The 25355-nt window shown below is 42.9% G+C and overlaps 1 protein-coding gene across 4 annotated transcripts in view; it reads left to right on the plus strand.

Moving 5' to 3' along the window:
* Positions 1–25355, plus strand: part of ANKRD17 (ankyrin repeat domain 17) — a 119665-nt gene that overhangs the window by 23325 nt on the left and 70985 nt on the right. For all 4 annotated transcript variants that reach the window (XM_045018795.1, XM_045018796.1, XM_045018797.1 and 1 more), the window contains exons 2-3: positions 20766–20919; positions 22511–22667. In XM_045018795.1, the coding sequence (XP_044874730.1) occupies positions 20766–20919; positions 22511–22667 (311 nt within the window). The remainder of the gene's footprint in view (positions 1–20765; positions 20920–22510; positions 22668–25355) is intronic.

The following is a 25355-nucleotide window of genomic DNA, read 5'->3' on the forward strand; positions in this document are numbered from 1 at the left end:
GCAATGTTGAAGAACTTCCAGCTCTCCATCACATTTAAGATTGGGATCAGCATCCATAGTGCTACGTGTCTGAGAACGTAAGCCTCGTGTACATGGCCTTGAAACAGCTAATCACGCCTTGGTTCAGAGGTTGGAGGATGGAGATGATATGGGGGGTGGGGGGGAGAAAGACGACTTCGACATCATTATGTGCAAACCAGAGTGCTGCAGGGTGACCAGGAGCATTGTCTATGAACAGCCACACTTTAAAGTCGAGTCCTTTCTCTTCGAGGTACCGTTTGACCTCCGGAATGAAACACTTGTGGAACCAATCCAGAAATAATGCTGCTGTCACCCAAGTCGTCTTATTTGATTGCCAGAACACAGGCAGGAGATTTTTTTTCTTGCCTTTTAGGGCCCAGGGATGTGCAGCCCTGTAGAGCAAGCCCGGCTTTATTAAATGCCCAGCTGCATTGCCACAAAACAACACAGTCTTTAGCTGCTTTGAAGCCAGGGGCTTGTCTTTCTGATTTTGAAATATAAGTGCGGTTGGGCATTTTTTTCCAGAAGAGCCCAGTCTTGTCAGCATTAAAAACTTGTTCTGGAAGATAGCCCTTTTCTTCTATGATTTTCTGTAATTGTTCAGGGTAGGCTTTTGCTGCCTCTTCATTGGCAGAGGCAGCTTCACCAGTAGTCTGCACTTTTTTGAGGTTGAGGCGGTTAAAACTGTTAAGCCAACCGTGGCTGGCTTTGAATTCCTTCTCGTCAGAAGGCTGTCCTTCGGCAGGAGGTTTGAACAACACGTAGAGGCTAAGAGCCTTTTCTCGCAATGTATTGCCATCGATAGGCACACGTTTACGGTTCATGTCTTCCAGCCATAAGTTTAATGCCTTTTCAGTCTTCACTAAAGTCTTATCACGCACCTGGCTTGTCACCTAGCAGTTATTGGAGCACTTGATGCCGCTGCTTGACAAATTTCTCTCTCTCGAATCTTGATGGCACAGATGCTAGATTCGTTGCGGACATATTTACGTGCCAGTTTGGAGACCGACATACCGTCTCAATAAGTCCAACACAGTTTTTCCTCCAGCATTGGAACAGATCGCTGTTTCTTCGGTTGAACACCAGATGAAATAGTTGGTTTGCGTTTAGGGGCCATGTTGTACAAAAAAATACGTATCTTTAAACACTAGAATCACACTCAGCGTGGCGAGATGCTCACACTATGAGAGGCACATGGGAACTGAGGCCGACTGAGGGAACAGCAGATTCACGTCTCCCATCTCACGCTCCCTCCGGGGCATACGCTCATTGGGTGGAATTGCCCACACTATTTACAGGTATCTTTTTTTTTTTTTTGGCCGAGCGTGTATAGTTGAATTTGCGTAAGTTAAATGCATGTATGATGCGACTCGCCTGTATAGGATCCAGGCCAGAGGCAATGACAGGGAAACCTGGATGGAGGTAGGGGAAAGAAGCTGCTTAGATATCTTTTTTTTTTCTTTTTTTCCCCTCCTCCCTGAGCTCACTTTCCCAAAGTTACTCACAAGCTTTGTTTTTGCCTGTAAGATAGGATGAGGGAGGCACAACACCGCTAGTGTTAGTCCTTTTTAAGTAAGCCCCAGTGGACCAAAGATTAAATAGAGCTCTTTCGGGACAATAGCAGCCTTAACAGGAATAATGGTCTTAACTGAAGAGATCTTGTAGGTCCACCTTATAAAGACGGAGTCAAATCTATTGTGCTTTTCTATAGGGATTTTGAGCAGTTTAACATAGCCGCTCAGAGTGGACTCTTTCTCCGACTGAGCCATTCGGTACTCACTACCTGCTCCAAAGAGTTAAGTGTTCTTTCTAATGGGGAACCTTAGCAGGAGTGACTCAGGCCCTGAGATTTTTTTCTCTTTTGTACAACCAGTGTAATCAAAATCTGAGTGTCAAAAGATTTGGATTCTGAGTCTCCAGGAGTCCAAGGAAGAAGATTCACACTCTGCAGAGGAGGAGGCAGAGACCTTTAGTTTTTAGATCTTTGGGAAGCTTTGTTGTTTGTTCACTAGAAGGGAAGCCCCGGTAGGACAGGGAAGAATCCAAAAAGCCATTTGTGTCTGTTAGGAGGGGCTTATTCCCAGGATACTGTAGTATATTTGAATGAAGTGTCTGGTTAGCTAGAGGAGTCTCAGGTGTAGACTCTCTCCAAGAATAATCCGTATAATAGCTGTAAGGAGCTGGTCATGGACTGTAATATGACCACACGAACACTCATTTAAGCAACATAAATCTCCAAGCAGACGAGTGCTGCTTGGCAGGACAATTCTGAGAAGTCAGGGTTACTGGAGTCCAAGTGTGTTGCTGGATTTGGGTGACCAGTGCAGAGGATGAGGGCAGCAAGTTCGCAGGTGCTAGGTAGATCCCCTTCAGCTAGTCTGGCCACATGTCTCACATGCCTTATATTTGTCCGTGTTTGCTAGACTTTACTCTGTAGAGAGCTGCCTGGTCACTTCAGGTAATGAAGGCTGCATGAGGAGATTCAGTCTATCCACGTAACATCCCTCTCTGATCAGCAGAGACCTCAGATTGGGCCGTCTCCTGATGTTTTCAAGTAGCATAGCATGTCTGCATCAACGTTAACATTCTGGCTGCAATGTTAATCCTGTGGACCGTGGTCCAGGTAAGGACTGCAGGTAGGGAGTGGAGGAAAGGGAGCAGGATAGTAGAGAAGGGAAAACTCCCAGCAAAACCTAAGGGCTCACAGCCTGACTTCTCCAGCTTGGCACACAGGTAACAGATTTGCTGTGATGCCTTTCAGGGCTCATTTAGGGAGAGCAGTTTGAACACCGGAACTAAGAATGTTAGCAGTAGAAAGGGCCTATGTAGGCGTGGTTAACCTGTCAATCAAGCTCCAGGCTAGCAGATTCTTTTGTTACTGGAAGTACAGTATATTGTCTTATATTCAAATTGTTCATCTCAAACTAAAGCTTACATTCTGCAGAAATTGGTTATTTTGGCAGGCCCAAACACAGTTTGCTATGATGTTTCCTAATCACCACCTATTTCAAACCCTAATATAATTATAAAATCTTTCTCTCAGATTTATGTTTTCTGACTTACCCATAACTAGGGCCCTACCAAATTCATGGCCATGAAAAACATGTCACAGACTGTGAAATCCGGTGTCCTACTGTGAAGTCTGGTGTTTTGTGTGCTTTTACCCTATACTGTATAGGTTTCACAGGGGAGACCAGCGTTTCTCAAATTGGGGTCCTGACCTAAAAGGAAGTTGCAGGGGGGGTCGCAAGGTTATTTTAGGGAAGGTATTGCCACTCTTGCTTTTGCGCTGCCGTCAGAGTTGGGTGCTTGGAGGGCGGCAGCTGTTGGCCAGGCACCCTGCCAGCATCAGCTCAGAAGTAAGGGTGGCAATACTGTATCTGAAGGCAGTGCTGCCAGAAACAGCACAGAAGTAAGGGTAGCAGTACCGCAACCTCCCCTACAATAACCTTGCAACCCTGCCCCCCAACACCTTGTTGAGTCAGGACCCCTACAATTACAACACTGAAATTTCAGATTTAAGTGGCTGAAATCATGAAATTTACAATTTTGAAAATCCTATGACTGTGAAATTGACCAAAATGGACCGTGAATTTGGTAGGGTCCTACCCATGACATTGATTTAAATTGCATATACCGGGTTTGTAAATCTGTACTAATATAAGATTGGAGTGTAAGCATGTTAAATAAAACTTATTTCTCTTAAAAGCGTAGTCCAAATTTTCATTCAAAGGGATGATGGGAGGCAGTTTGAGGGGGAAAAAATTATCCTGCAAGGGTTCAGCAGTTTCCTAAGAGTAAAATCATCCTGTTGGGCACATGGGATCCTTCATTGTAGTCTTTGTCTCCATAAATGTGAAGGTGGGGCTGGGGAACTGTCTGCCTGCTTTAAGGAGTGTCTCACTAATTATCTGTGTATTCGGACAAATATTTCTTAACTGCAAAAGTAACTTCAGCAAGAAAGCTTCACGTGTCATGTATGGACAAGCACATAATTGTCTCACACTAGCACCAGGATATACAGTTAAACCCTGTTATCTCGACGGCCTAGGGGTTTGCCAAAAGCCATCGAGATAACCAATGATCGAGATAAACCCCTATCCCCCCCCACCCCCTCCCTGCCCCCTTACCGCGCTGCCTGCACGTGGCTGGATCCGGCAAAGCGGAGCCGGGCGGACAGACGGACGGGCGGGCGGGGAAGCGGAGCCGGCGGGCGGGCGGCAGGCGAAGCCGGGACCAGGTATGTGGGGCGGGGAGGGGCAGGGACCAGGTATGCGGGCCGGGCGGGCGGGGACAGGCAGGGACCGGGTATGCGGGGGCGGGAAGCGGAGCCGGCGGGCGGCGGCAGGCGAAGCCGGACCAGGTATGTGGGGCGGGACGGGCAGGGACCAGGTATGCGGGCCGGGCGCGCGGGCGGCGACAGGCCGGGACAGGTTATGACGGTCGGGGACGCAGGGACCGGCGGGCGGGGAAGCGGAGCCGGCGGGCGGGCGGCAGGAGAAGCCGGGACCAGGTATGTGGGGCGGGGACGGGCAGGGACCAGGTATGCGGGCCGGGCGGGCGGGTGGGGACAGGGAACGACATGGAATGCGTGTGCGGGGAAGAGGGGAACGGCGGGCGGGAGGCAGGAGAAGCCGGGACCAGGTATGTGGGGCGGGGACGGGCAGGGACCAGGTATGCGGGCCGGGCGGGCGGGGACAGGCAGGGACCGGGTATGTGGGGGCGGGGAAGCGGGGACCGGCGGGCGGGGAAGCGGAGCCGGCGGGCGGACGGCAGGAGAAGCCGGGACCAGGTATGTGGGGCGGGGACGGGCAGGGACCAGGTATGCGGGGCGGGCGGGGACAGGCAGGGACCGGGGCGGTGGGGCGCGGGGAAGCGGGGACCGGCGGGCGGGGAAGCGGAGCCGGCGGGCGGGCGGCAGGAGAAGCCGGGACCAGGTATGTGGGGCGGGGACGGGCAGGGACCAGGTATGCGGGGCCAGGCGGGCGGGGACAGGCAGGGACCGGGTATGCGGGGGCGGGCGGGGAAGCGGGGAACCGCGGGGCTGGGGAGCCGGGGAGCGGGCGGCTGGGGACACGGTGCGTCGGGGACGCGGGGAGCCGGGCGGCGGGGGACGCGGGAAGCGGGCGGCTGGGGAACCGCGCGGCTGGAGAGCCGGGGAGCCGGCGGCTGGGGACGCGGGAAGCGGGCGGCTGGGGAACCGCGCGGCTGGAGAGCCGGGGAGCCGGCGGCTGGGGACACGGTGGGTCGGGGACGGGCTCGAGATATTAGGGTTCGGCAAATCGACATAACGGATGAGAAACTCATAAGCCAAAGAGGGAGTTTGGCGGTTCCACTTGTAAACCGTCGACTTAACAGGATTGGCAAGTTAACCGAGGTCGACATAAATGGGTTCGACTGTACTAAGCTTTTAGAATTTTTTGGATCATCCTGGTAAATTGATGCCAGAAGCTTGGCTTCATTTCATTGGTGCTGTTGTCTGTCTCACGGAATAAGAGCTGCAGCTTGTCAGACGAGATGGGTGGTGTATTTGAGATGCAGAAACAATTGTTAGAATACAGCTATTTTTCCTCCCAACTTGACCACCTGTGTAGCTGTTTGTATCTTTTTCCTTGTACTCAGTGGAGAGGAGAGATTTGTGTGCATACACACCAACACTTTCTTTTTATATTCAGTAGAAATGGTGACACTGCAGTAATAATGCAGGTGTCCCTGCAGCAGGACGACTGTTGGTGCCAGCCATTGATGCAGTGTTATACCACTTCAGCATCACAGTCTGACCCTTCTGCTTTCCCCTTCTGTCAGCAGTGAGAAAAAATATGCATTTTGAGTATATCAGCGAAATAAGATCAGTAATATGCAAAAAAAACCCACAACCCAAAACCCCACACTTGTTAAGAATTTTATACCAACACAGTTCCTACTTGCCAGGTCTTAGAAGTGTGTGAACAAGAAAATTTAGCTTGTCCTGTTTTAACAGAACAGGTGTGAATTGCGATCATACTTATTTTTCAGTTCTCATGAATTCCAAGTAACATGAAAACAAATATACCACTTTACCGTACATGAAATGGTCAGCATTGCGGGACTTTTGTGGATGGTTCTGCAGTGTTGTTGCTGTTATGGTGCCAGTTGCTGTGCTAAGAAAAATGGATTGGGCTGGGATAAAGAAGGATCCCTGTTGTTGAGCTATACTGCTCTGACCTTTAAAGAACTGTAAGACTGAAATAGGCCAGATTTTCTGCTGGTATAAATGCATGCTGCACATGTTTCCACCAGCCAAGAATTTGGCCCTATAACTTTATAGATTTTTAAAATAATCAAGCTTGCATAACAAGAATTCATCATCCTGAATCTTTACAATAAACTTCACAAAAGTAGCAGCAATAGTTTTTGGCTCTGCCTGTACTATATAATTCTAAAGGTTGCTAAGGTTTAAATGATTTTTTTATGACCATTTTAATTTTTGCATCAGGAATTTTTTTAAATGAAGGATTAGCTTTATGTTACGAAGATGTATTTGAAAATTTAGATAATTTGTATTAAAGTTAACCATCTATTGTAGATTTCTAAAAATATATAATCTAAGTTAAAACGAAGAGAGGATATGTACAAATTTAGGTATTATGACTTCATTATAGGGAAAAATTTAACTTTGTTGCATTGGGTGTGTTCACGTTTATTTCAGAACACCATTAAACTGACCACTCAGTCTTGGTATTCAACAGTCCAAATAGTTTTATTCCTTAACTCTTTGCTGATATGACCAGTTTGATATTAGAATGGTAAGAACTCTGGGTCTAATAACTTCAGAGGTTTACATCTGTATTGAGATAGTACAGATATGGAATTCCTCCTTGGCATGGAAAAAGAGTGTCTCTGTGGAGAGAAATTCTTCTTACCCATCAGGCTAGTGAAGGGGGATCTGAAACATGATAAAAAGTATAGTTCTGTGAATAATGAGCATACAGCTACATTTGAAATACTTACTGTCTCCTGATAAAAATTTTTTGCCTTTGTAATTAAAAGGTGGATATAGAGGGTGAAAGTTTTACTTAATGTGGAAGTCCGTTAAATTAATATCATGGGATCATGCACCATAATAGGGACTAATAAGGTTTTAGTTGGGATAAAACATGGGCTTTGTTGTGCTAAAATATATTAAAATGAAATAGGACAGTGGGCCCCGAACTGTGGGCTACGAAGGGACAGCGAGGCCTGGGCCAGGGCTGCCCCCAGCTTCACTCCAGCTGCAGCCTGGCTCCCAGGCCGTGGCTCCCAGGGGAGGGGGCCCACAGGTTCCATTATGGGCGAGGGAGCAGGGCGCAACGGGGACAAGTTTGGGGACCACTGAAGTAGGACTACACACAATGGTTGTCATAACAGGGTCTTACTTTATATGGCTTGGTAAGAAATGTATTTATCAAATAGGGTTTGACAGCATGCCTAATGGTATCCTAGAATTGACCTGTATTTTTATTCAAATTATGAAGAATTTGAATTAGGTTTACTTGAAATTATGCAGGCAAGTAGAACTAACTTATACTTATGAAATATATATTTGAACCATCCTATATTTCCATGAAATTTAATCATAAGGTACTGAGTACTGAAACGTTGACCTTTGGATGATGATTGAATGGGATAATTTTTCCCTGAGATTCTTTGCCAGAATTATGGCAGCTTTCACATTACATTGCTGTATTTTGATCCACGTTCTTCCATGAATCCCATGAGATAATTAGAATAATAGATTATTAGGGTTGGAAGGGACTTCAGGAGATCATCTAGTCCAACCCCCTGCTCAAAGCAGGGCCAATCCCCAGATCCCTAAATGGCCCCCTCAAGGATTGAACTCACAACCCCGGGTTTAGCAGGCCAATGCTCAAACCACTGAGCTATCCCTCACCCCACCTTTAAGCGTTAAATAGATATATAAATAGTTCAAAATGAGTTTGTTTTTTTTAATTAAAAGATTTCATTGGATAGTCTTCCTGAATTTAGCTTTTATTTCTCACAAGCAGAAATTGCATGTTTTATTCTTAGACAAATTTTTATATATTGTGAGATAGTAGAAAGTAGAAAAATGTTCTGATTGTACATGAATACATTTAATCTGTATGAAGTCTGTGCTACTAATGCATAACTGCAGAATTAGTCTTTTAAAATAAATTGGAATCCTTGACTAGTTACAATAATATAAAATACCAGGGTTTTTTTTTTTTTTTTTTTTTACAATTATACTCTCTGTAAAATCGGAGACCTGCAACATCTGGTAAGAAGTTCTTGACAGTGACTTCCAGAGTAGATCTGTTCAGTGTACTGACAAGTTTTTGTAACTTGCCAGACCTGAACACTCAACCTAAAAGCTGGAGGTTAAAGTTCATTATCTCCTATTCATACATCATCCCTAATGAATTGTGCAGATTAGATTCTGCTTTTGTTTATACCTGTGCAACTCCATAGTCTTCTGCCGATGCTTTCAGTCCTGTGCAACTCTGGGCATAATTAGCAATAAGCTAGGAAGGAACTTGCAGGTGTCATACTAGCATTGGTTTCAGCTTGGGTATCCCCTCTCTTGCCCACATATATAAACTGGTCTACCCTTTACCTGCTGTTCCATGTCCTGCTTCCCCTTAAAGATGACCCTGCAGTTGTGTGTTTCACGAGTCCTATAAATCTTCTCTGGCCAACTGTAGAGTGCAGGCTGTGAATAACTTATGATCTTTAAAGGGAAATCAGGGACTAATAATAAATGTACGCTGTTGGATGCTTTTCTTTCCGACAAAAAGGTTCTAGAAACATTTTTGTTCTGAAAGTTTACATTATTTTTGACATAAGTTCCCAGTGTCTGAAGGAGAAGGGGAATGGCCATGAGCTTTGTGCTTCAGAGGCCAGCTTCACTGTTTCACTAGGTGAGTTAGGCCTGGTCTACACTAAGGGCGGGGGGTCGAACTAAGGTACGCGACTTCAGCTACGCGAATAGTTCGGGCTACTCACCCGTCCAGACGCCGCGGGAACGAAGTCCGTGGCTCCCCCGTCGACTCCGCCACCGCCGTTCGTGGTGGTGGAGTTCCGGAGTCGACGGGAGCGCGTCCGGAGTTTGAACTAGACGCGATAGTTCGAACTCCGAGAAGTCGAACGCCGCCCGTCGACCCGGCAGGTAAGTGTAGACCTATCCTTACTTAGCTAGTGTTTATCATAGTTAGTAACTTGCAATTTTGTTTCTAGATACAGCATAAATACCGTTTGTGGTCTTTTCTCAATTACAGATTGACAAGTAACTTCATACTGGAACTTTAAGAGAAGTTAAAACTTTAAGACACAAATGAAAAATTCTTAATTTTTGCTAAGAAATGTGAATCATTGCAGTGTTCAACAATTTTGACATTACTTTGGAAAAACAAGCAATGTCTTTAGCAGCCTTTCTGAAAGGACACTGCTGTATTGCTTCCATTATTTATTTCTAAATTGAAATGGCATATTCTTAAGGCCCTTTGTTTTCAGTTTTTATTTTATTTATTTTTTTCAGGAATATTATCAGTGTGTATTACTGTAAAACAGGTGAAAATTGATGCAAAAACTATTAATAATTTTTGTGTGTAAATATCGGGGTTTATTTTGGTAGATGGAAGGACTTGGGGAAGTATTCAGTAGATAAATGCTTTGATGAATGGAATTCAGTGTGGTTTGCTGCTGAACTAAAACAGAACTCAAAACACAATGCTACCTCTGAGTTCAAGAAAATAATACATCTCTAATCCCCAAATAAAACTTTTCATTTGAATAAACAGTTTACTGTTGTAGACTTAGAACTCTTAGCCTATAAATATTTACATTTAATAATTGGGCCACACCATTTGCAGAGCATACACTCCACTTCATCTTTTTCTCCTGTTTTTGTTTTTTTTTAAACTTTCGAATACTTCCTTATGTTCTGAAACGTGTTCTGATTCAGATTTTCATTTTCTCCCCATTTTAGTGTGTCAGATCTTTAAACTGTTATCTGCTGACAGCTTGCAGTGTGCATGTGGTGGGCGTGAGATTCATCAGTATGTTGAGATGTGCACACACTTCAGAGCTTGTTTGCATGCCTGTTTGTTGTGTGTATCTTCTAGACCAGCATTTCTCAAATGCAACGACTGTGGCCGCATGCGGCCACCAAGGGCTTGTTTTGTGGCCACAGCCTCCTGGGCTATGATTTGGGGGAGGGAACAAAGCAGAAGCCCTTCCTTCTCCCTCTTGCTCCTGGATGCACCGTCTTGGTGTTAATTGCTGGGACTGCCAGCAGGGGTTGGGCCTGCCCCCCTCTGGAGACACCTGGGGCACAACGCTGGAGGAGCAGGCAGCCAGTGAGTTCCCCATCTTCGCATGGGGCTCAGCCTTTGGGCTTCAGCCCTGGGGTGGTGAGGTGGCAGGCTCTGGCCGCGGGGCTTCAGGCTCCCGTCATGCAGCTTGTGTCTCTGTCCCACCGCTGCCTCTTCTCTCCCCCCCCGCCCTCTTCCAGGGTTTAATTTGTCCCCAGGCTTGGCAGGGCTGAGTAAGTCTGCTGTGAATAGTGATACTTGTATGTTTAATACCACTTTTCACAACAGACTTGCTAGGTAGCAATAAATAAATCACAATGATTTGGACGTGTATATGTGCATATTTATTTATTTTTCCTAAAACTAATTATGTATTTTAGGAAGTAGTGTGAGCGCGGCATCAGCAAGAGTTGATGGCTGCACTCTGAGGCCATCAAATAAGTTGTCCTGAGAACCCCTGTTTTATACTAATACATAGTCTTATTTCAACAGGTAGCTTTGCATATACACACAGAGTAATGTATTATCATCATACATATAGCTTATGCGATGTATTATGTTTTCCTAATGAAACAAGTTTTTTTTAATATCTTTGAATGATAGAAAAGTAGGGTGAAAATCGGTGAGGAAAAAATACTTCTTGTAAAACGCAGGATTTTTTTGGTTAAAAAGAGTTTTAAACTGAAAATGAAGGGGTGTACATATTCTCCAGGTACATATTGTAAAAAGTAAAGCATGAGTAAGTTTAACTAGGCTTCATTTGATCTCTCAAGCTACTTGCATTTGTCAAAGAGAGAACGATATCCAAAGTCCATAGACTGATCACCTTTTAATTCCCACTAAGAGAGCTGTTTGCAACACTTTAAACAATTGCCACTAATTAAACAAACTGTCCCTTTCAGGCCAAAAAATTCCTGTGCGGTCACCTCAAGGAAAATGCAGTAAATTTCATATTCTTTTTAAAGTCTTTAATTCAGCACGGTCTTGGTAGGTAGGTGTGGAAATTGCTTTTACAACTGGTTTTAAGATTTTTAAAATATAAATAAGGATTTTTAAAAATATGAATGAGTCTGTGTGTAACTATTAGACAGATGGTAGTCTTCTGTTATCTGCCACTTTTCTCATAGTAAGCACTGCTTGAAGCACAGCTGGAAATTTGCACAGTATTAGTTTGTGTTGCACACATCAACACTAGCGATGTGCAGGTAAGAAATTGCTTTGGTTTCTAAATTACAACATTTTGCTGATGTACTATAAGAATGAGCACTTTTTCTTTCCCATTCCCCAGCTTTCAGATTGCATAACAAAATTTTGTAATACAAAGCAGAAATCTTGCTACCTTCAGTGAAATGGAGTCAGTGCCCTGCTGATGATTGTCTGCTTAAAAGCTGTACCATAACAACCAACTGACTAGTCTCGAAAGAATAGATATAAGGATTTGTGCTAGCAAAACCAATCACTGAGACGTGGAGACGTATGCAAATGACTGAGAATCTAGTTTGCAAAAACATTTTTCAGTTCTCTGCTTTATATAAAAATGACTTTGTTTTTGTTTTCTTTACGCCTACTGTTTGCCATTATAATTGTACTCCTGTGATGGAGAACTTTGCAAGACTGATGCATAAAGTGGTTCCATGGCTGCTCTGTGGATTGATGAGCAGAGCTATTTATGGAAACTGTATTCTGATTATATAGATGTTACAGAAGTTATTTATAATAGGCTTCTGTGGATTTGTACGGTGGGGCTATATAATAGTAATGTCTGATAGTGGTGTTACTGTCATTGTTAACTTGAGAAATTATTCCTCAGTAAAGTGTGATAAATTAACTGATCTCAGTAATTTTTGTTTTTGTCACTCAAACTTTGTTGTGGAACGAACTGTCATTGTGCATGACCCTGTGTGGAGGCAAAATGTAAAAACATTGCTCACTGAGTATATTAAACAAAATTAAAATATAACCATATGTTAATTTACAGCACCCAAAATTATGCTAGGTGCTCAAAGTACAAAAAAGATTTGGTCCCTGCCTTAAGAACTCTTATCTAATTTCAGATATAATGCAGTAAGAGTAGGAAGGAGGATGGGAGACATTGTCTGATCATTCATTTACTCATCGAAAGCACATGCACAGTGTAGTTACGCTTCTTTAAATTTATGACACAGGTATAGTACTGCCAAGTATAAAGGCTGATTAGGAGCTAATAGCATGTTTTTTCCATGCTGAATGGTCTGTAGTTTTGGACAGCAGGTATGATCTAACTTCAGGGTTCAAATAGGGTATCCGTAATTTCAGATTCAGTGGGGTAGTATTATCTAATTTAATTTCTAGATGCCAGCTTAGCTGGTTTTGCAACCATTTGGGGCTTTGATTTTGGGAGCAATACTATTATTTCATTTGTAAAAACAACATTGTTTCCATAAGTCATTCATTCCTCTTAATGATGGCGTTCTGGAACCAGCTAGAACAGTCTGGTGTACCCCTGCCACTGGTGCCCCTTTTCCTGTGGGGGCAGAAAAATGCTATTTTGTCTCAGCCATGGGGGTGGATTTTCTTTTTTCTCATAATGCTTCCAATTCTTTGGATATCCAGGCTGCCTTAGAGAGATCTAGACAAGAACACCCTAGATCTACTCCAGTCAATAAAGAGGTTAAAAACTCTATTTATTGGGAAGGAAGCTCTTCTAGTCTTCAGTTCAGAGAAGCCAATTACCAAGCCCCGATGGCCAAGTATAATCACCTGAACTATTCTACATTCATGGACTTTGTTGACAAGCTTCTGCAAGAGGATAGAGACCAATTTCAGGCTCTCATTGAGGAAAGCAAGTTGGTTGCCAGGACCACTCTTCAATCAGCAGTGGATGCAGCAGATACATCTTGTAGGACAAGGGCTACTGCCATTGTAATGTACCTTAAATCTTGGCTTCATGCTTTAAGGTTTCCCGGGTAGGTCTGTAACACTGTGGAGGACCTGCCCATTGATGAAACTCTCGTGCTTAACCAGAAGACAGATGGGCCTTTACATACTTTAAAGGACTTGAGGGTCACTCTCTCTGATCCCTGGGGATATGTGCACTTGTCCCGAAGAGAAAGTTCTACATGATATCATACAAGCCAAGACTGATGGCTCAACAGTTTTACTACCCCTGACCTTGTGAGCCACCCATAAAAGGCAACAGGTTCATTTTCCCTGCACCTTCTGCAGAAACATCATTGTCCCAATCCCAGTCTCCATTGAAATGCTATTTTTGATGGGAGTTGGAGAGTGCAAACCAATGATGCCGACACTTACGGATTCCCACATACCCTCTTCCCACACTAGGAATGCAAAAACAGACAAGTGGGTTCTAAATATCCATTCTGGCTATGCGATCGAATTTCCCTCCCTGCCCCCACCAAGCCCCCTCCAGAATTTTCGGGGCCAGTCTCAAACGAGAAGTAGAATCCTCCTTGCAGCGAGGAGTAATAGAATGGGTACCTCTTCATCACCAAGGAAAGGGGTTTTTACTCGCCTTACTTACTAGTATCCAGAAAGAAGGGTGGAGGGAGGCCATCCTCAATCTCTGCTGTCTCAACTGCTTTATTCGCAAGCAGAAATTTTGCATGGTTACTGGCATTTTATAATCCAATCCCTAGAAAAGGGTTTGTGGTTTACAGCTCTCAGTATGAAGGACGTGTGAATGTCCAAGTGAAAATACTACACACTCAGATGATTTCTCAGATTCAAAGTTGTGCCTTGACCATTTTCAATACAAAGTACTCCTGTTCAGCCTTGTTACCCCCAGGTTCTTTACCATGGTCTCTTTGGTAGTAGCAGCCCATAGCAGATGTCTTGGCTTCACCTTTTTCCCGTCATGACTACTTGCTTCTCATTGCCAAGCCACGTCAAGATGCCTACAAATCAGCTTTGTCAGTGCTCCAACTTGTGACTTCCCTAGGAAAGGGAAATTTAGAAAAGTCTGCCTTCCTTCCAGCACAGACTTTAGATTTCATCAGTGTGTCCCTAAATTCAGTCACAGTGAGGGCTTATCTGCTGAGGGACAGATTCCAAATAATGAACGGCCTCATAGATCAGGTCATGAGCAACCTTCAAACACCAGTCAGAATTCCTTTCTCTCAGGGGACATAAGGAGTCATGTATTTATGTCATGCCATTGGCCAGACTCCATATTTGTTGCTTGCAAGCGTGGCTTCAAATAGTGTTCTCACTAAGCAGACAGTCCATGCATACCATAATAACTGTGCCCACACCAAGGTAACCTCGTCTCTACTGTTAATGGAGAGATCCCCGTCAGATGTGCATGAGCGTGCCACTCCTTTTCCCCTCACCAGACTGGATGATTATTACGGAAGCATCCCTTTTAGGCTGGGAGGCTCCCTCAGACAACTGCTCCGCGCAGGGCACTTTAAATGTCCCGAGATCAGGATGCATATCAACATTTTGGGATAGTGGGCAGCCTGGAAAGCTTAGAGAGGTTTTCTCTAATTCATTAAATGTCACTGTGTCCTCCTCATATTGTGTAATATGACGACCATATTTTAAGTCAACAAGCAAGGAGGAACAATATCTATTCTTCTGTGCACAGAAGCAATCACCTTATGGAATTGGTGAACCAGCAATCAAATGACCCTGTTGGCTGTTTACCTTCCTGGGGATCAGAATATGCTGATGAACTCCCTCAGCCGACACTTTGTTATTGAGCACAACTGAGAGTTATGTGACTCTGTGATAGACAGTACTTTTGCTATGTGGGGAACTCTCAAAAGGGGCCTGCTTGCCTCTCAGATGAACAGAAAGTACAACATATACTGCTCCAGAGGGGCCCTAGATCTTCGCTCTCAGGTCTAGACCGCACACCTGAACGTGAAAGCGCACAGTGAGAGGTGGTCACCGCTTGCCCTGTCACCTTGGGTGCCTCACAATGCTTTGCTGTTGTGGCTTCCAAGCTGGGCCACTCACAACCAGCCTGCAGGTTACACCCTGAGTGTCTGTGTTCTAGACAGCCCTGGTTCAGCAGTTATGACCCCCAGCAGCCTGTCTACAGCCCCACAGCCCCTCTCTTGTTTCCACCAGCCTTGGTTACTACTTGCAGGGGGAACCCAGCCCACTCCCAGTCCTGAATTTTCCCAAAACCGTGTGTTCTGCAATGTCCAGCCCTCTCCTGGACAATTCAGAGAAACATGACTCATTTGCTCCTTTTACGGAGACAAACGCAGTTTACCACAGTAAGTGGAGCTGACATTCACATTAGCATGAACACAAGACTGTTGGTTTAGATTAATAGTAAAACGAGTTGAACAACAAAAGAAAGGATTTTAAACGAGTTCAAGTATGAGAGTTTAGAAGGGTTACAAACAAATAAAAGTGAACACACACATCTAAAAGTCTAAAGTTTAATTTAGCAAGTTTTGGTTCAAGGCTTCCAGCGAGATAGTCACTAAGGGTATGTCTTCTTCACTAGCAACATTAAAGCGCTGCCGTGGCGGTGCTTGAACGTGGCTGTGTAGTTGCGGCACCAGCGCTGGGAGAGAGCTCTCCCAGTGCTGTAAAAAACCCACCCCCATGAGGGGAGTAGCTACCAGCGCTGGTGCACTGTGTACACTGCCACTTTACAGTGCTGAAACTTGAAGCGCTCGGGGGTGTTTTTTCACACCCCTAAGCGGTAAAGTGGCAGGGTATACAAGGCCTAACTCTCCCCTTGGTCTTGATCTTTCCATATGGTTCTTGTGCCTTTGTCTTCTTAGATGAAGGAAAACTTGCCTGTCTCTGCAAGGTTCTCTGCCTCTTTCTTTTATAATCCATTGAATCTTTGAAGTGGGAGCATACCTGTCAAAGTTTATTCAAACATTGGGGAAGGTGACATCGTATTTGGTGAAGGAGGCTCCATGCTCCTTCCCCCCTCCCCACCATTTGTGTTTGCTGAAATGCAAATTGTTCTGTTCCCTGCCATTTCCACCCTTTCTGTCATGATGATCTGGCTTACTATTTATATGTCAAATGAGGTAAACACATATTCCTTTGTTTAGGATAGACATGTTTAACAACTTGTGCCTGGACAGGACTGTTTGTTTTGAGCATGTGCCAATAACATCATATAGGGGGAATTTATGACTTTGCATATAATGTTGCTACATATATTTCACCATGATATTATTGACCAGCAAGTTATTAGTTTTCGAATGATACCTCACAAGGCGTATTTTATAGAAAGATTACTACAGTAGTGTTTAGGGAGTGAACACAAGGGTGCTTTGGGTCACAGTGATGCTCTCCTTTTTCCATGGTTGTATCTGAACTATGCCTTCCCGCTCCTACCTGGGGTCTTACAGAAAATTCATCAAGACAAGGCACGAGACTTCCTCATTGCCCCCAACAGCCCAGACAACATTGGTTCCCATGTCGTCTTGGTTGCCAATCAACATTCAGTCCTTTTCCAATCTCCTGACCCAGGAGAAAGGTAGAATTAAGCATCCCAAGCACTCCATCAGAGGGCTTGGGTTTTGGATGGGTGTCAAATCTACAACATCCTTGTTTTGAAGCTCTCTGAAGTCTGCAAAGCTTTCTTTCTAATGCAGAAAAGATTCCACTAGAAAATTCTAGGCAGCCAAGTGGAAGTGTTTCTCTATCTGGACACAGCAGAAGCTTTCATCCCCAGAGGCTGTGGCTATTGCCTTATTCTGGATTATCTTCTTTCCCTCGAAACAACAGCAAGTCTTCCCATCAAGTCTTTATGGATCCACCTGGCATCAATCCATCCATGGTAACTTAATTCTCGCTCGCTCACTGATTACCAGATTCTGTAAGAGTCAAATCAGAACCTTTCCACCAGTAAGGAAGTCTACTCCTCAATGGGATTTAAACTTAGTTCTTCTGGAGCTCACTAAGCCTCCCATCGAACCACTAACTACATATTCCATGTGTCTCCTATCTGTGCAGGTTGCATTCCTGATCACAGTGATTTCAGCAGGAGAGTTGGTGAGCTTGGAGCACTGGTGATGGACCCTCCTTATGTTGTTTTATATAGAAACAAAGTTTTGTATTTACATCCAAAGTTCACCCCAGAGTAGTTTTAGCGTTTCACCTGAACCAGTCAATTCTCTTACCTGTGTTCCCCCTCCATCCGCAAAAGCACTTGCATCCGAAAAAGAGAGGAGACTTCATTCCCTCTATGCAACGAGCCCTGTCCTTTTTACCTGCAAAGAACAAAAGCAATCAGAAAATCTCCCAATTTATTGCCATAGCTGAAAGTGTGTGAGGTCAAGCTGTTTCCTCTCATAGGATCTTGATCTTACTCTTACTGTATCTTACTCTTCTATAAGCGGTCTAATTTTCCTCCCCATCCTGGGGTGAGAGCTCATTCTACAAGTGCACAAGTGGTGTCAATGGCATCACTTCAAGAAATACGTTTTCTTGACATTTGCAGAGCACCTATGTGGAGTTCCATCCACACATTTGTGAGACATGCTTTAGTTCAAGCCAGTTATCCCCCATTCTGTATTTGGTCATTTGATTTTTCTTCCCTAAGCACCCAACGTTTGTCTATGCTGAATTTAATTTTGTTGTCTATCGTTCAGTTCTCCCAATTTATCAAAATCCCTCTGACTTTTTGGAGGATACAGCTAAGTATTTGCAAACCCTTTCCTGCCCAAGCTTTGTGTCATCTGCACATTTGATCAGCATGTTCTCTATTTCTACGTCCAGGTCATTTAATAAAGATGCTACATAACACATCCCAATTCAATTGTTTACAATAAAAGAGTTAAAGTAGTTCTTGGGCCACACACTATTGGGTAAAGGGCATTCATTCTTTTAGACCAGGAAGTACAGCAGTGGAGGAGTTGTTGGGAAGTAGAAATGAGGACCAGGCCCGGGGAACCTCACTTCCTGAAAACAAATAGGAAGCTAACAGAAATTTATACACATGTTTTAAGAGTGATTTATAACAGAGCAATAGATCTATGTGAAATTTTTTGTGCAAGATGTCACTTTCCCTGGAGTATTTGGCCTTTATATTTTGTAAAGAAAATTAAAGGTAATGGAAACCTGCAACCATGTGAGGGTATAACACAAGTTATTAATAAATTGGAGTTTAATTGAGTTTATGCCATAACTACTTGTAACTTGTCTGTTAGAGCCGACTCCATTATTTTGTTTAAAGAATCTGTGTAACCTATCTTTAAAAAATGTCAATATTGGACTATTTCCAGCCTATTTGAGGGAAGCAGACAGAGGTTTTTTTAAACCTTAGACTATCCTCAGTTTTTATGTGGGGCATAAAAATAGCTTTGATGAAATGATGATGATCTAAATTTAATCAGAAGGGAGGGAGGAAGAGGCATCTAATGTCAAACTTTTAAATTTCAGAACATTTAAAACTTCAAAGCTTTTCTACCCAAATAGCTCTTTCCTCTGCAAAACGTAACTGAGACACAGCATCCTGTTAGTCAGCATGGTATTTTTCACTCTTGTGTCAACAAATCAAAGTATAGTCCAGATGTTCCAGTGCAGTGGACGTTTTTGGTTTTTAGAGCTATGTTTCATTTGACTTTTGTAATCAGAAATCCATAACACATTCATTAAAGGCTGAAAATATAATGTGCATGGTCTGGACAGAGACTAAGATGATATTTGTACCCCATTTGTCTTGGGTAAATGTAGTAGGCAGTACCTATGAGAGAAATATGTATTTATATGCATCTTCATAGGAGTAAGCTTTAAGGTAACACTTAAACATTGGCCTTTTTAGTTTCAGTTCTGCATTACATTCAATTCAGTGAATTACTTTGATCAGCAGCCACAAAGATACATTTTTAGGGACCATCTTTTTGTTCTGTGTTCTGAATAGTGTTCCTAGGTACTACAGTAGTTAATTAGTATCTGTTTCAGTGATGTTTGTTTAAAAGGGCATACATCTATTTTACTACTCCTAAACTAGTCTCTGGGGCCCGCTTTTGTAAATATGATAAAAGTTAGTGCAAGAGCAAAACAGATTGTAGTGTCGCATCTTTCAGAATGCAGATATGTCCTGTGTAATACATCTTATAAAAAAAAATCAATTGAGATCTATCCAAGCTATTTCCTAATATCATTAGAGTATTCATTGACCCTGTAATCAAACAAGAGGGAAACAATGACTGAAAGTCAGAATAGTTTCTTTTAGTATGTAAATTAACAGAACTCTTAAAGTAATTTTAGAGGAAAAGTGTGCTCACTTTGTACTTAAGTTTTTCCTCCATAATCTGTTAAAATGGTTGCCAAAATTACTGCTTTTAATGGGGAGGGAAAAACAATTGAACTGGATTGATTAGTGAAAATTAGCTGTTTTAGTTCACAGTGTGTATTGAAAAGAGCAGAAATCTGGATAGAAAATATTTATTTTGAATATTCAGCGGTGTTATTCAAAACCGTTCAGCCCATCAATAAAACCCATCAATAAAACAGTAGGATTTGTGCAGGTAGTCTACTCATGCTAACTAAGCTCTGCTGTATTTAGTAGCCCCATCAGCAATTAAATGGTAATGCTGGCCCTCCAGTGATCATAATAAGGCTTCAGAATTCTCACTCCAGTGAGCTCACACTTAATACAATTGTCTGGCACGTATGGACAACCGTTTGATTTACATTATAAGGGCTACCATTGCAGTCAAAAGAGGTAGACATCTCCGGTCTGTTTTTTTCCTCCCCAGAGGTTTTGAACACCTACGCGTCTCATAGAAGGAAGTGCTCAGTACCTCTGAAAACCAGGCCACTTTTAAAAGTCATATTCCATTCTGTGTAACCGCAAAATCTGGAGAAGACCTTACAACCCTTGAATTTGTGGGTTTTTGTTAATGTTGGTTTTTGTTTTAATATCTCCATATTCTTATCTGGATATTAATCGTATTCCATTAATTTGTTGCACTGTATAGCATACAGAACATTTATGTCTTTAAATATATAGCTTTCAGATATCTCAGAAATATACAGTAACTTCTGTGGGAATTCATGACTAATACTAGTGGTAGTTCTGAGGAGGTAAAATCTAATCTAAAATGTTACTTGATGTTTTTATGTCCATGTAAATTTCTCCAGCATTTATACTTTGGTTCACAACTTTTAATGCTAATTAAGACTTAAGCCTAAAACAATTGAATGTAAAGTGGCATCTACTGGTTACCAATTGCAGAACAATGTTTAGAGTTTTTAATTTATGAAATATATTGTGTAGAATTTTGAGAAGTGTTCAGGATTGGCCTAATTTTCCTTCCATGGAAGGAAAACTCCTAGTAATCTCAGAGGGAACAGAATTATGCCAACACAAGTGCTTCTGAAAATCTTATTTGTTAAGAGAAAATCACTGCGCCTTTTAATTAAAAAAAAAATGCGGACTTTAAAATTAGAGTCCATCTAACGGATTGGAGTTTTGTTAAGGCTAATGTGTTCTTTTTTTCTTTCCAGGTGGAGTCATTCATTTTGGATCAGGATGATTTGGAAAATCCAATGTTGGAGACTGCTTCCAAATTGCTTTTGTCTAGTACTGCTGATGGTGCTGACTTGAGGACAGTAGACCCAGAAACCCAAGCTAGATTAGAAGCATTACTTGAAGCTGCAGGTAAGTACTCACGTCTCTTAAGGGCTCAGTCCTGCCACCTTTATTCCTGAGACCATAATGGGGCAGCTTGCATAAGTACTAATCCTCAGGTGTAAGTGTGGCAGTCTTGGGGCCTAATGCAGTGTGAACTTTCAGTGGTGTGAAAATTATTTTGCAGGGGGGATGGGCCTAATTAAAATACATACCTTTCTAAAAGCATGGAAAAAAATGCCCTGATATCATTCTCTGACTCCAGAACTCCACCTTATTTTATTTGTAATATCATATGAATATGATATTAGTAAAGCTCAGTTAATTTCCCTACCTCCCATTTCTTAATTATTCCCAACGTGCAAGGCCACACTTCTGACTGAGAGTGAGTGAAAGTGCTCTGTCTGAACTAAAGAGCCTGCATTTTAGTTTTGTTTCTGTAGTTGCCTTGGTTAAGACTCCTCCTTTCTAGGTCTTCAACTATATCTTCTCTATGAGCTTTATTTTTGTTTTTTAATGGAAAGGATGGCTACCCTCTTAGCTGTCACTGCGAAGTAAGTAGAAATCAGTGCCCACTATTTATCAGCCTCTTGTTTTCTGTAAGGTAGTTCTCCTGTAGTAGAGTAGCCTCCAGTTCAGTTTTTCCTTATTTTTATTTATATTTGAGTTCCTTACAAAAATGACATTGCAAACTTTAATAAACAGAATAGTCATCCCCAAAAGCTTAACGTATCTACTTGCAAAGTTGGTGTTAAGCTTAACCTCTTAATGGTGTTGATTCATTGTGCCATCAGGATCCAGGCAGTGGGTCCCCACTGGTGGAAAATCTCCCTAGAACAGTGAGGGACATATATTTGTCAGCAACTTCTTCTCCCCTGGGAAGATATAGAGCTGTTCAGTGCAGTTCAGAAAGTGAGTGGGGCTAGCCAGTCAGGGTGTGAAACTAGTGTTCCAGGGAGAAGTGCTGATGGAGCACAAATTCTGAGCAGCCTCCACCACAGGGCTCTATGCAGTTCTTAAAGAACTTGCAGAACTTAAAGCTTAAAGTTTCTCACTTCCTGAAACAAACATACTATTTTTAATAATTAGAACACGAATATTCATTTGGGGTGGTTTGGTCTCAGATCAGAGATGAAATTGTTCTTGAAAGCTGTATAAAAACCTGTATAACTCTTTGTCTCCCAGAGGTGGTACAAATGAAGAATGCCTGTTTTTATATAAAAAAAAATGTTTAGGACACTAAAAAGAAGTTTTAGTTTTTAAAACTTGGAATGTACAAATTGCTGAATGAGGTCTTGTTTTGAAATGCAGTTGGGAAAAAAAAACATTTGCTGCATAGTTTTCAGTAACTTAAAATCACTCACTGGTCGGTGTTTTAAGGGACTTGTCACCTTTGTGCTTTCAGTGTGAATGCAGCTATGTTACAGGATTATTGTTCAAATTGTTTAAAGTAATTTAAAAAACAAAAATGTCCAGTGTACCTGAAATTTTCCCGATGCAATCAGTATTGGAATGGTTTCTGCTAACATATTGTATGGACTGAATTTACACTTTCTTTGTTACTTTTGTTTTCCTTTTTCGATGTGTGTATGTATCCACTTGTCATAAATTGGAATGAAAGGAATAGGCAAATTATCCACCGCTGATGGTAAAGCATTTGCAGATCCTGAGGTGCTTCGTAGACTGACTTCCTCGGTCAGCTGTGCGTTGGATGAAGCTGCTGCTGCACTTACCCGAATGAGAGCGGAAAGCACAGCAAATGCAGGGCAGACGGACAAGTAAATAGATCTTTTGCATTTTTTTCCCTGCCACTTAAAACACATTCTATATTGCTGTCCCCTTTCTTTTGCTATACAACAATGACATAGTTGTTGAGATTGAACTGGCTTCGGATTGTCAATTCTGAACATATTCTTTGGACTTTTTATTTAATCCATTTGGCACTAAATGCTTTCCAGGTGGGAAATGCAAAATGCTTTTGCATGGGATACTGGGAATTTAGGGACATCAGTACTAAAAGGGTTAACGCATTCAAGGAAAATTTTTATTTCATTGTCTTAGACATAATTTCAAATGTCAAACAAAATCTAGTTGGCTCAGAGCCTACTACAGTAGTGTGCTTTCCTCTTCAAATTTCTTCAGGAGATAATGACTCCTGAAACCAGTGGAATCGTGTTTTTTTTTCTGTTGCCCACTTTCTTATTTTTGTTTGTTTTTTAAAAGAAAGCGGTTAATATAAATGGTGCTGAAGTAGTTTTAGGAAAATATCTAATTTGAGGGTTGGGGAAGAAATAAGATCAAGTCCCTTCTATGGACTTCTTAAGTTAAGGCAGGAAGGGTGTGGCCCTATGGTTAGGGCAAAGGAGTGGGACTTGGGAAGTACTTCAGATCTCAGCTCTGCCATACTTCTTGTAGAAGCTTGGACAGGTCCCTTAATCTGTCTCAGTTCCAAGTCTTCTGCGTATACGTTACACCCCTGTCTCACACTTAGTCGTCTTTATTTAGAATACAAGCTCTTCAGGGTTGGGACTATGTCTTCTGGGGTGTTTGTACATCCTCTAGCATGATGCAGCCATGGTGTTGGTTGGGGCTTCAAAGCACTACTGAAATACATATGTAATGGCAAAAAACTCAGTAGTGCCTCAGTATGCCCCATTAACAAACATTACCCTTACTCTGCCAACCCCACAGGTACTGAAATGTACAAGCTCTTCACCTCCTTTTAGGAGCCATTCATTCTCACCCACAAGATTCTAACTAATACTATTAAAGGACAGAAGGGGAGTTGTCACCTTCCCTCTAGCCTCTTAGAGCAACGTCTCAATATGCACATAGTCAAATTGGCCCTTGGCACTATAGGATTCCGGAGCTTCTAGGTCCTCACGTACACACACTCGCACTAGGATATGTCTGCACTGCAGTTAAAAACCCGTGGCTGGCCCATGTCAGTTCACTCAGGCTCCTGGGATTTGGACTAAGAGGCTGGTTTATTGTGGTGGTGGTGCTCAGGCTGGGGTCCTATTTCTGGGACCCAGGACCCTGCCCTCCTGCGGGCTATGCTGTGAGCTCAAGTTAGCTGACACAGCCAGCCATGTGTGTCTAATTGCAGTGTAGACATGCCCTTAGCCAACTTCTTAGATTCTCACAGGTACAATTTAAGAACCATTTCACAGCCTTGTGCACCTCCCTGGTGATTACTCACCAGATAGCTCAAACCTACACTTTCACTTATAGATTCATAGACTTAAGGTCAGAAGGGACCATTATGGTCATCTGGTCTGACCTCCTGCACAATGCAGGCCACAGAATCTCACCCACCCACTCCTGAAACAAACCCCTAACCTATGTCTGAGTTATTGAAGTCCTCAAATTGTGGTTTAAAGACCTCACTTAACCATCATTAAAGCATTAGTTCTCTCATATTCCATCTCACAGCAGACAAGAGCCTTAGTAATAAAAGCTGTATGCCCTGCTGCTGACAGAGCCTACACAATTCTGCATTGAAACAATGCATACTGGATACTAAAGGTGCACATGCAGCTCTTCCTTTTGCTTTTACACGTTGAAAGATGCAAAATACAGATTTCCTCATATCATAATCACAGCTCTGTAACACGCCTCAAAGTATTCCACTCTGTTCCTCAGATCACAAACACACCTTGACCGAGCAGGCACAACCGCTGCCCCCATCTGACACACTCACCACGCTGGAGTATATGCACATAGTTCCCATTGGCTACTGCCATCTCCAGCGGAATGGAGGGAAAGTGGCATGGGCAACCTTTGTAATGTTTTGTCCTTTTAATAGTGTGTGTTGGAATCCCGTGGGTGAGAATCGGTCCTACAAGGAGGTGAAGCGCTTAGACATTTCAGCAACTGTGGGATAGGTAAAGTAATATTGTGTGTGTTAATGGGACATATTGGAGCACAGCTGAAAGAGGGCAGAGTTAAGATTTCTTGGGCAACCTTAACTGTGCATTTGCTGTTTTTTTCAGAAGCTTGAGTTTTGCTCAACTCAGCATTCTGGAATGTGATGTCATATCACCAAGCAACCTGAACTCTGCATCAAAGTAGTCTTTTGCCATTGAATTTCCTGTTTTGGGGTGGGTTTGATTTTTTTAAAGGAAGAGAGATGATGTTGGTAGGAGTTAGTAGTCATTTAGGCAGTTACACATATCGTGTCCTGCAGTTTGCATACCGATCCAGCCCCTCCCCACAATCATCTGGGCCCCACCAGCCTTGTGTTGGCACACCCCCGCAGCTATGTCCTTGATCCAGTCATTGGGGTTCCCCTGTCCAGCCTGCCCCCAGCTTGTAGTGTGGGGGTCTGGGTACAATAGTGAACGCATCTAGCTGAAATCTTCACTTCCTGATATACAGACATTTCTGTTGAAATTATTTCTTCCCCTCTTTTAACCCGACTCACGTGTTGTGCCTGGAATGAAGGACAACGATGTTACAATGCG

The sequence above is a fragment of the Mauremys mutica genome, chromosome 5 (assembly GCF_020497125.1).
Source record: "Mauremys mutica isolate MM-2020 ecotype Southern chromosome 5, ASM2049712v1, whole genome shotgun sequence".
Lineage (NCBI taxonomy): Eukaryota > Metazoa > Chordata > Testudines > Geoemydidae > Mauremys > Mauremys mutica.